The sequence below is a fragment of the Podarcis gaigeae genome (assembly GCF_964106915.1).
Source record: "Podarcis gaigeae genome assembly, chromosome: 14".
Lineage (NCBI taxonomy): Eukaryota > Metazoa > Chordata > Lepidosauria > Squamata > Lacertidae > Podarcis > Podarcis gaigeae.
This window is the reverse complement of record NC_139690.1, coordinates 21,766,354-21,778,830: the sequence shown is the minus strand read 5'-3', so window position 1 is coordinate 21,778,830 and position 12,477 is coordinate 21,766,354. Positions and strand designations below refer to the sequence as shown.

Sequence of the window (12,477 nt, the reverse complement as noted above, 5' to 3'; positions counted from 1 at the left end):
GACAGGATGAACTCTACAATACATCATTTTTTGCTTCCATCCAGAGCCACTTCAGCCATCATGTATATTTTGCCAACCAACTTGCAGTTTTCAGGGATGAATGGTTAGATATTGCCCCAGTTCTTTCAACTGCATGGGTTGGATTTCTTCTCAGGTATGTAATTTGACTTGAGCCTTCAGACTCCAGGGTAGCTCCATCACTCCTATTGCTGGATGAGGAGTCAACTGTTTGGAAAATGGAGCCATAGAGTGGGTTTTGCATTGTAATGCTTACAAGGTTTTTATTTTAGTTACTTTGATTGTAGATGACCCATTTAGCAAACTCAGAGCTGTCAGTAGAGACCATTGTCCATTTGTTTTGTAAAGATGGTCAGTTTGCAGTCCTGGACATCTAGAACTCATATTTTTGCAAGGCCATCAGACCAAAAACGCTGGTCTTTTCTTAGACTTACATATGGAATTGGACATTTTCAGTTTAGAGTCCTCCAGTTTGGACTATTCATGACACCAGAGGTCTCTTAAGAGTATGTGTCTACTCCCAGGCTTTGGAGCTCCTTACTGAGGAAGGTTTATCACACCCTATTTTTTTCAGGAGGACAAAAAACTTTTTTATTTAAATAGACATTTCAACACTGAACTGACACAGGGGTCTTTTTTGCTGCCTTCTCTGTTAATCAGTAATTTTTACTATAATTATGTTCCTAACTGGCTACCATCTTTTTCATATGCTGTCACCTAATTATTATACACCTTTATTGTTATATAGTATATTATTGTTATATAGTATATTAGATTTTATCATTAGCTGAATAGTATGCATGCCAAGACCTATATGCTGTAGGAGTGGGGCAGTAATTTGAAGGCACTGGCAATGGATTGTTGTCAGAGTCCTGTACAAGAGGGTCATATCATTCAGAATCTCCAGGACTTCATGACACCTGCTACTTTTTGTCCATTTGGCATACCTTTACTTTCATTTACTCCAGTTCTGGACCCCTGGATCTTGTCAGTACAGTGAAGGTTGACCAGTCCTAACTCCTTATCATTACTCCATTCTGTTCCCACCCCACGCCTCCAACCATGACAAGGTTAATCTTCATTGAAGTGTGACCTACTATCTGCATCCTTCTGAGCTCTGAGCATGGATTCACCGTTATGGAAATAGGGCACTGATTGTGATGATGAGGTGGCCAAAGGCAGCTGGTCTTTGTGGAATTGCAGTTTGCTTACATACATATAATAAGGTAATGCTGTCATCATGCTGCAGTTTGCTTGGTTGCCAACAAATGCTGCTGCAAGCTACAACATGACAACAGCCTTCTGAGAGCTGTTGGGCCATCACAGCAGCATTGGCGGGTGAGGGAGAAGGGAAGCAGAAGAGGGAGATGGATGTGGGTGGGTGCTTAGGTGAGCCATGGAAAAACTGTCAAGAAAGGGTGGGGCAGCTACTCAGCAACCATCCCGCTCTGCTGATGACCGCCTCACACAGATAACTTGGAGGCAGCTGGCTGGCTGGTCCCCGGAAGCTGCAGAGGAGCAGTCAGTACAGGACAGGGAAACTCCCCAACAACCATCCTGCTCTGCCACCACCTACTGCCTTCCTCCTCCTCACCCTCTACTGCTGAGACAGAAACAGTGTTGTTGATCTGAGGCAGGCAATATGAGCAGGAGGAGGTCTAAGGGAAGGAGGGTGGGTTTGGTGAGGTCTAAGGGGAGAATTGATAAGGGGGTGGGTTGGTGGGGGTTAGTGAGTGAAGTGATCAGGGGCTCAGAAACACAGTTCTCTTGGATTGGAGAGCATGAGACTAGGACCGTAAGCATTCAGTCTTTGCCTTCATGATTCATGTCCACACAGTTGCTACTGCTGATATATAGATAAGTGAGGTGGGGATGGAACTTCACAGAAGATATGCTAGGGAACCTTTAATCTCAGGTCCTAATCTGTTTTGAGGTTATGATCATAATTTTAGTCCAGTAATAATCCACTTTGTTTGAAAGAAAAAATATGTGTTTGAATTGATGCATCTGCAGAGTGGTTCCTGCAGAGTACCTTTAGGGACATAATGGATGTAGATTTCTTTGCCATCTGAAAAAATAAGAAAGTGTCAGGTTCTGGAATCAAGGAGGAGCCAGTCTCTCTGCCCCTGGGGATGTTTACAAGGGCCTTAAATTGAGCCATGGCAGATTAAGGGCCATCCTTGTTGATGTAGCATGGCAATATCTCCCCACTGAAGGCGGTGTTGGATGGGTGAGTGGTAGTATTCCATGATTTCCTGTCTTCCTTTCACAGAATTGAAAGTAACCCCTTTTCAGTATCTCCCATACTTATTTATGAAAGCATGTCAGATGGGGATGCCATAACATTCTCTTTTGATGAAGTCCAAGAGATGCACTGCTTTACTGGAAGAAATTCTTCCAGTAAGTGTTGATATTGTCCCTTAGTAAAATTTGCAGATTTCATTTTTGATTTTTTCATTTTTGATTGCCAATGGTGAACTCTTCTTTAAACCTACTTTAGAGCCATATCTGCACATCATGTTCTGCTGCATGTTTTAATAGGCATTCTCCCATGTTTTTGCGAAGCAGTTTCTCACAGGGTTACTTGACAAGTTTCTCCTGTTGTGGAGCCATCTCTTGAGGGAGCCTGTTGCTCTTTCTTCACAGCTTATGATAAAACTTCTTGTGCCCTTATATGTATGTTCTTTGGACAGACAGTCTTCTTTAAGGTTGCATTTCTATTAGGGGGGTCCAAAACTGCAGGTGGCCATGTTGGTGGGAGGGGGAGGAATTATAAGTAGCAACAGGCTATTGAAAGAAGCAGGAATGGAAAGTGTGGTATAGCAGAGTTTCTTCACTTTATCAATATTTGGAAAAGTCACATTCGTTGAATTGCACAGAGGCAATAAAGGAGACAGCAAGAGTTGCTGTTAGTTGTTGTGAATATTCCTTGTTATGAATATTCAAAGAATCCACTTCCCTTCTCTACTATAAAGGCTTTCACAGAGAGCATGAACATACATTTTGAAAGAACTAAGCAGGTGAGGCTCCTTGATTTATTTACTTGATGCAGTGTAGGAAAGGAGCAAGCACTCTGTGCTCTGAAAGTTTGCAGAGGTTGCTGCGTTTCGGCTGCCATGGTTGAGACCTCACTAGTATGGCCACAGTGAGAGCAACTTGAAGGCTAATGTTTACCTGTAACCCCTTGACTGTGCTCAGGTGCAGCTTTTTGTACAAACAGGATTTACACCAGGGATGGGGAACCTGTGGCCCTCACAGATGTTACTGGATTCCAGTTCCTATCAGCCCCAAAATCAGTGTATGTACTGTTTCGATCTAGTGCTTCTATGAATATCATAATACTAACCTGCTTCTTGACAGTGTCATCCTGCTACCACCCTGTAAATGTTGTTTTTGAGAGAATGGTGCATACCTGACCTTGAACTGGTCTTTGGGGGACACTTGGAAACAAGATTTCTCACTGCTTTCAGAAGGTGAATGCATGAGTTCTTGCCAATATCACACTGAGCTTCAGAAGCACCTTGACACCTACAGGATCTTGCTTCTGCTTCCAAGTGCTTCTGAACCACAGTGTTGTATCAGCCATGAGATCTTTTCCCTGCCCCTGAATTGTGAGAGATGCTGAGTTCTGAAAACCGCAGATGTTACTGGCTGACAAAATCTGTTGGTCCCTCATTGTGGAGAAAGAAGAGAGTCTCCACAAAGAAGGCCCTCTGTCACAGCAGCTGACCTTGCATTTTGTTTAGAAAAGCCTTTTTAAACAGTACAAAACTCAAAATATATGAAGTACCAAATAGAGGATATGATGCAAAGTGTAATTACGATGGGATTTTGGAATCTTTTCTTTCGCACCGCACATAGGTGCATTCCCAACATTTGGGTCTTTCTCAATGTTTGAGCCATGGTGGGTTATCCCTGACATAGTTGCCCGTTAGAAAACAGCCCACTGATTCTGCCCAGTTAGATTAGAGCATTCCACTTGTGCCTCCCTTGACACAAAGAGTAACAGTTTACTCTTATGGTACTTGATAATGATAAAGTAAGTGGTACTCTTATCAGAGTTGGGCCTGCAAAGGGATGTTTCTGTGTATGCAATTAGGAGACCAAATGCCTTGGCTTTGACTTGTTTCATCAGAAATGGGAGACTATAACTTTAAGTGGCCCAAGAGTGACAAGAACTTGGTTTAGAGTGAGGGTTTCCAGAATCTGAAGTGGGAGATTGTGAAACCTTTCCCTTCCTCCTGAGTTAAAGCAGGGTTAATTCCATTCTTAACACGATAAAAATAACAATTACGAAGAGTGCATATGTTCTTTTGTTCTGAGTTTAAAAGGATATGCTTCAGAGTGTGGGATGAATTGATTCTAGATTTTTCCTTTAATACACAGACTGAACACTCCATAATGCTTCTAAATTAAAATATAATACATGCATCACACACAAAATAAGATTGCTGTGTTTCTTGGAAATGGTCAGCAGCTTCTGGCTTGTACTTTTTTTCCTAATTTAAGATAGTGTTTTTTTAATCTACATTTCTTTTTTCTGGCTATTCAAGTATAAAGTGTTGAGACATGTTGGGCAAAATGTGTATATTCTGGTATGAATGCCACAAACTTTCTAAATCTATTTATAGTATTCAATAATTTGTAAAGGTTAACTGTAATCCAGACTGTAGTGTTAGCATTTTCCCTGCTGATATCAGTGTAGAAGACTGGCAGGCTTAGCCTTGTTGAAGGTTTGGGAGGGTTAGCAGCTTTCAAAGTGCTGGACAGCAGGGCCATGTATGGTTAAGTCCATATACATATCCACCTGATTGGTTAGGCTGTGCTGCTAAGTGTTGTGACAGGTGTTGCCGAAAGCTACACCTGTTTTCCTGAGAATGCTGATTTAGTGGGAGTTCCAGGCACTGTCTGTGGGACTTGCAACACCATGCCAAGTAACCTGAGAAGGAATGATATCTAACTGATGGCTTGAGAGCTTTACACAATTTTATTGTGTTATGTGAAATGCTAAGTGTACTTTGGAGCTGCTAGGAAAGAAATTTAGCCAAAACTTCCTATATCTGTATTTGCGTAAGGCCCTTGTCACAGCAGCACTCTTGTACACATTTGCAGCCAGCTCTTACCCCTCTTTTACTGCATGAGGAAACAGCATGTGTACAAGTCAGTGAGAGGGGAATGAAGGAGCCAGGGCAGCCTGAGAGGAGCCTGTCTGCCTGCAGCAGACCTTCTTACCAAGATGTTGTGGTGGCTCCTGGGAGAGATCCATAAAGGAGGGCAGTGACATCCCCCACATCCATAGAGGCAGCCACACACACAGCACCCTATAATTCATTCCAGTGCTGGAATGGGGAAGTAATGTGGGGAAACCAATCTACCAAAATTGGAGAAGGGACGTTCCTGACCGAATCAACCCGTAGCCATATAGTTCTCTGGTCGCCTCGCTAAAGTAGCTGGAGGGAGGAAAGAGGGAAAGGCAAAGCTGTCCCCTCCTCCCCCTCCCTTTCCCTCTCTTCTGATATCAGTCAAGAGGGTGGAATGGGGTAGGATGGGGTGACACAGGAGAGGACAGGGAGAAAAGAGGTGTCGGGAAAGGATGAGAAAGGGTTGTAGAAGCAGGATGGAAAACCCACCCTGGCTTTGCAGAAAGGAGGAATGTGAGAGTTAAATGCCAAAAGGCCTCATTAGCTACTAGCCAAGCCATACCGTACAGCATATAGTTTATGGCAGTGGTGTCCAAACTTTTTTCAAAGAGGGTCAGATTTGATGAAGTAGGGGCCAACCAGAGGGCCAACCAAGGTTGTTGACCTTTTTTTAGGATTGATATTGTTGACCTTTTTACCTTTTTACCTTTTTTTAGGATTTTACCCCAAAGTTGTTGAACTTTTTTTTAGGGTTGGAGTTGTTTAGGTTTTTACCCCAGGAAATGAACTGTCACAGGGGCCAGATTACACCCCTGAAATGGACTTTGGGCATGCCTGGTTTATGGTATTTGCTTCTACAGGATGCAGTGATGGTATTAACTTGGATGGTTTTAAAATGTGATTAGACATACTGTATTCATGAAAGATAAGGCTATTAATGACCACTAGCCATGATGGCTATATTCTACATCCACTGTTGAAGGCAGTATGCTTCTGTATAACAGTTGCTTGGAATCTCAGGTGGTCAGGAGTACTTTTGCACTTATGTCTGACAACTGGTTGGCCGCTGTCAATAGAATATGCTGGACTAGATAGGCCTTCTTTGGTCTTATCGTTGTCTTACATTAAGACAAGCTGTTACTAGCAGTGGTTGCTAAGAAATTACAAGATAATAATGGCTTTAGATCTGTGTAGGTTTGCTTGAAGACCATTAGAATTCAACTTCTCCAGTGGTGTTTATGAAGTTCAAATAGTTTTGACTAAAGCTTCTCTCCCAGTATTTCTCACAGCAAAATCTTGTAAGTAATAAAATGGGATATATTCTCCTCCTTTCTGGATACCATGGGTGCTTATTATTTATCAACTGATTGGATTTCTAGTTTGTAAACTAAGCATGACATACTCATAGAATATTATGAGAGAGTGACTTGGGTTCAGAACATACTTTCCCGTTAGTGATTTTTTTTTTAAAAAAAACCAACACCTACAGTTTTATTGTTAATTGGATTTTAAACATTGCTTAGAATAGTAGTTTTCAAAGTTCCAAAGCCCAGGGAACCTTACATATGTTGGTTTGTCTTCCAAGGAATGCCTTCACCTTGCAGGAAATTTTTATTTTCAACTAGAATCTCTGCTTTACAAAACATGCTTAAATTTACAAAATAAGTTGCACATTATAAAATGTTGGAGTGGAAGATGGAAGACAGAAAAAAGCTGCTCAACCCTTTCTATGCCGGCTCAAAAATTCACAAAGAGAACACTCTTAACAGCTTGTGGAGAGTGATTTCTGAGCTCAAACAGTGCCAGAGGGGGGAAAGGATTAAGCTGCCTCTGCTTGCTTATGCTTCCTTCATTCCAGATCTCAGGGCAGTTTTGGATTTTAAAAAGCCAAGAGAAAAAATAATGCAGAACCCTGTTTACTGTGCAGTGTGAGCCACAGGAGCTCTTAACCTGGATTAGTTATGACTTGTTAAATGATCATTAGACTGCCTTGCAAGGTAGATCATTCCCTATCTTCTGCACATTCTTGTTCTAGGATATGCTCTCAGTTCACACAGGGCTGGTGCCTACAAACTGTTCTCACAAATTCTTTTGTGGCTATTTTTAATTGCCAGAGAAAATAGATAGTGGTCAATGAGCTATTACAGTTTCTGACAGAAACCCCCATCTCTTAGAAAAGTTTGAAAATCACTGTAGCAATTATAAAGGGCAGGGGAAGAGAGAATTGTAGGTATTGTATCCAGTGCTAGTCCTATATAGAGTAGGCCCATTGACGTTGGGATAGAACTGCATGTGTTTAACAATACTAAAGTATCAGTGTATATGGATACACTTATTTCATGGGCTCTGGTAGTAAAACAGTGTGTACCTTCTTAATGCAAATTTGCGATTAAAAAATTATGGCAAGTTTAGTATTGTCTGTGTGAATTTTCCAATTGTATTTCAGACTTTAAGAAAGAAAGGCCTTAATGGTTGTGAGAGCCCTGATGCTGACGATTACTTTGAGCACAGTCCACTATCGGAAGACAGATTCAGCAAACTAAATGAAGATAGTGATTTTATTTTCAAGCGAGGCCCTGTAAGTACTTTTCTTAGCTCCTACTTTTTATTTGTTGATTCTTTTTATTAACTTCATTATTTAGGCTCTGAACAAGAAGGAAAACAGAGGGTGCGACAGCCCGGACCCTGACACTTCATATGTGCTCACGCCACATACAGAAGAAAAATATAAAAAAATTAATGAAGAGTTTGATAATATGATGCGGAATCATAAAATCGCAGTGAGTACTGTGGTATGGCTTGTGACTTTATTATATGCATGAGAACATTTTGCAACATCTCCTTAACTTTGAAAGCTACATTAAAGATGACGTTGTACGAGCTTATAAAGCAGAAATGTTCATGCAAGATGCATGAATCTGAGACAGAAATCTTGGGATTTTTGTATGAACTCTGAGAAAGGCACTTTGTATGCTATATGTGAGTTAGAAGGCAGCAGGAAAAGCCTCTTACACAGTCCACTTCCTAAGAAGCACTGTTTTCATTAAATTTCTGGTCACAGAGAAACAAAAATGCTTACAGTGTCTACTTTGTTAGCTGAAATCAACCAAGGCCTAGTACAAACCTTTCAGGCCTAGAGAAATCCATTCTGTACAGGCTCCTGTACAGGCTCCTGTCTTTCTTCAGTCTTTTCTCAATAAACTACAGTGGGACCTTGGCTCTCCAACAGCTTGGCTCCTGAAAAACCCGGAAGTGAGTGTTCCAGTTTGCGAATGTTTTTCGGAAGCCGAATGTATGATGCAGCTTCCGTGGCTTCTGATTGAGTGCAGGAAGTTCCTGCAGCCAATCAGATCCTGTGCCTTGGTTTTCGAACGGTTCTGGGAGTCCAATGGGCTCCCGGAATGGATTAAATTCGACAACCAAGGTACCACAGTAGTAGTTTTCTGTTATTTTGTCATGTATCATCCTAGATCTGTGAAAAATATGCTGCAGTATTTTTATATTAAAATATTTTCAAAACGGGGTATTCCTTGGTATAGAACTCAGATGCCTTTGAAGTAAAACCTGTAACTCTTAAGAAGTTAAGGCAGTCTGTATATTGTGATCAGTTGTTTTTGTCCATCACTAAGAAAATCATTGAGAGAGAGAGGATTATCAGCATATGCCATTGAGTAATTGGTCAGATAATTATTGTCCTTAGTCTATAAGGGAAGCCATATCTGAGTGTGATTTTCTTTTGAGAAATCTTTGTAAGTCACTTTGAGAGTGTTTAAGACCATAAAGCAGGATATAAGCATTCTACATAAATGAAAATAAACATGATTGCACAACTATAATTTCCCAATTTTGTTGGCAGAAGCTATGGCATTTTTTTCCAAAACCTTGTTAGTTTCTATTGCTAAATATGTCCTAATATTCTTTCATTTTGTTCATTCCAAGACTAGCATTCTGTACACACCAAAAGAAGGTTTTTTAAAATAAAGTCCTTTGATTTATTACTCTCTTAAATGAATTGCTAAAGGAATTTTTCAGTGTGCTATTTAAGGCAAAATTCTACCTTGTAGTGATGATGTGTTGCTCATATAACAATAGAAAATAACATAGCCATAGTATGGTAAATTATTTACCAGTCAAACTATAAGGAAGCTGTTTTTGTTGGTTCTTATTTTATATAGCATCATCCAGGTATATGGCATTTGAAAATGAGAGGTCCCTGTCATGACAGCCTTACAATCTAGAAATTGATATAAGGGCCATAGCAAAAGGTAGTGGGGGTGGTAGTGAATTGTGGAAGAATATGCAGTCATTTCTGTTACATGTTTTTAGGTATAGTTGAATAGATTCTGGGGACTAGAGACCAAACAATTCTCAGATGGGTTTTTGAGGAAGGATTTCTCAAAAAGAGAGCCAGTGTGGTGTAGTGGTTAAGAGCGGTAGTCTTGTAATCTGGTGAACCGGGTTCGCGTCTCCGCTCCTCCACATGCAGCTGCTGGGTGACCTTGGGCCAGTGACACTTCTCTGAAGTCTCTTAGCCCCACTCACCTCACAGAGTGTTTGTTGTGGGGGAGGAAGGGAAAGGAGAATGTTAGCCGCTTTGAGACTTCTTCGGGTAGTGATAAAGCGGGATATCAAATCCAAACTCTTCTTCTTCTTCTTTCAAAGAAACAGGATTTAACATAAGATGTAATGCCTACATGTACTTCATCAAAGTGCTTTTTTTAAAAAAAAACATAAATTGCATTCCTTTAAATCCAATCTTAAGCTAAATTGCAAAGAATTATGCATTAATTTATTCATTTTTTAACTTGAAATAGTTTTACAAATGAATACAAATATAATAGCACAACTCTCTAGCTTTTTTAGAACTTTCAGCATAGTTCTATAGTAATACATAATGTGAAGAATCAGGTTTGCCTTGGAACTTTTAAAGTTGAAATAGTATGCTGTATTTTTCAGTAACATCCTTTCCTCCCACTCTCATTGCATGCTTAAGTGCTCTCAAATACTGTTTCTGATTGCAAAGGGATAATTTTCATTTTCTGCAATAATCAAAATGCTTCTTAAAAGTTTGCTAGAAAGTTACGGGCAGATGCCCAGAACATCTTTCATTTTCTACATATGATATTTTGTAAAACATATCTCCATGTGATCAACTTGGAGTAATTATCTGTAGCTCTAGGTAATTATCGGTATCTCTAACCAATTTTGAGAGTGCTAAGTGTGGTTTGTATGTAACAAATTTGAATAGTTTGCATTACATAATTAAGATGTGTGTGTTCTATATGTATGTTTCAAAACTCCTTTTAGAAACCAAGAAGCTGTTTTCTAACATTTTGATTAAAACTTGAGGAAAGTGTAGCTCTTTAAATCTCACATGATTTCCTCCCACTCTTTTCAGCCTGGGTTACCTCCGCAGAACTTCTCAATGTCGGTCACTGTTCCTGTGTCCAGCCCCAATACTTTAACCTACAGTAATCCTGGGAGTTCCCTTGTATCCTCAGCACTGGCAGCAAGTTCTACCTTGACAGATTCTACCATGCTGACCCCTCCTCAAGCCTCATTGCATCGAAATGTGTCACCAGGAGGTCCTCAGAGACCACCAAGTACAGGCAGTGCAAGTAAGCGTTCCTCCCTCACCCCAAGTTTCAACAAGCTGTCACTCTTTACTTTTGTACATTTTTTGTACATCTGAGTGAAATAAATATTCTTCCTCTGTATCCCCCAATTAGGTGGTATGCTGTCCACAACAGATCTGTCAGTGCCAAATGGAGCTGGTTCAAGCCCAGTGGGTAAGTTTCAAAGTTTTGCATTTTGAATACTGCAAGAGGCTTAATTGGCTTAGGAACGGATGAAGAAATCAAAGCAAAGACTGTTTCTTTCAGGACTGACTCTTCTGAGCTGTGGGAAAGGATATCTGCTACTTTTTATGTTTTGCTTTTTATATGTAATATGTTCTTGGATATGTCCTTTTTGGTGTAAGTGCTTAGAAAATGTGGTTACCCTAAATTTTGGCATCCAAAGTCGTAATGAGACTTGAATCTTCCTAGTAGTTTCTTCTATTTTGAACTAAGTGCACTGTTGAAGGGAATTAGCTACAAGGATAATAGAGCCTATAGGCATGTTTTTATCTCTCTCTGCTTCTCGAATAACTCTGAGCTTTTTGCTTTTGCCAGTCTGCAGTTTGCGTAACTTTCTGTAAATCGTACTGAAAAAGAGCAGTCTCCAAAGGGGTGGGGGTGGGGGTGGCATCAATCTGTAGGCCTGCATGTCAGCTTGACTTTCGAAGGGGAGCTCCAGATATTTTCCTTGCACTTGTTGACAAACTGGAGAGTGGTGCTGCTTGCTTCAATCAGTGTAGAGGCATCTGTGTTCCAGTTCTCAAATTACCGGAAGATGGCATGAACACCTGCTGTCAATATTACGTGCCCACTCACAACATCATTTGATGGTGAAAGATCAGTTAGCTCAGGTCAGAGAGCATAGAATCATTCCTGTGAAATCAATTGATTTTCCTATTAGAGCCCAGTTTTCCAGTATCACTGTTAAAAGTTAAAACAAAAGTGTCTGGAAGTCCTTTGATAACAAAGACTATATGTATGTGAATTTGAGGTTGCAGATGGCATGCTGGCTGTGAGAACCTGAGCCCTTCTTGCTTTTGCTCTGGCATTCCGCAGAACTGTTGAATTCTAGTAAAAGCTTAGGCATGAAAATGGATATAAATTAGGCTGCAGTTCACTTACTTTTTATGCAGCATTTATGAATGACAGAATTTTAGAAAATGTATTTATTAAAGGTTTTTAAGCAAAAAAAATACACAATGCAATGTGATTTAAAAGGTAATATACAATTGCAAAAGAGATTTTCCTGTTACAATACAATTATCATTAAGCGACCTAATTCACAGATAAATTCATATCCAGGTATGGAGAGTTCTCCATGTTGTCATACAGTGTGGTGCAGACTGGTGAAGATTAATAGTTAATTAATGTAACTTTAAAAAGGGGGCCAAACTTCATCAAACCAATCATGTTTCATGTTGCCTTGTACCACTCTCAAATGTTTGGAGAGGGCTATGGGCCAAACAATATTCATCTACTGCTCTCTAGAGGGCCCATTAACTGACTTCCAACAGTTAGAAACTTTTTTATATACCCACGGTCAAAAGATGCACAACCAGTTCTTTGGTTGGTGTACAGAAAACATGGATGGTGTACAGTGCCATTGAAGGAGTACCTTTATGGATGCATCTTGGATTCTGGCATATTCTTTGCATATCCTTTCCCAATCCACATCTTCAGTGCACATCTATATCTCCTTC

At 40.3% G+C, this 12,477-nt stretch overlaps 1 protein-coding gene across 16 annotated transcripts in view; it reads left to right on the top strand.

Moving 5' to 3' along the window:
• The window catches only part of MEF2A (myocyte enhancer factor 2A), an 87,351-nt gene that overhangs the window by 49,250 nt on the left and 25,624 nt on the right, over positions 1-12,477 (top strand). For 8 of the 16 annotated variants that reach the window (XM_083713189.1, XM_083713184.1, XM_083713193.1 and 5 more), the window contains 3 exons: positions 7,606-7,737; positions 10,558-10,777; positions 10,889-10,948. In XM_083713189.1, the coding sequence (XP_083569315.1) occupies positions 7,606-7,737; positions 10,558-10,777; positions 10,889-10,948 (412 nt within the window). Of the gene's footprint in view, positions 1-7,605; positions 7,738-7,801; positions 7,940-10,557; positions 10,778-10,888; positions 10,949-12,477 lie in introns of all 16 variants that reach the window. The other 8 variants (XM_083713185.1, XM_083713195.1, XM_083713197.1 and 5 more) reach the window with 1 other exon arrangement.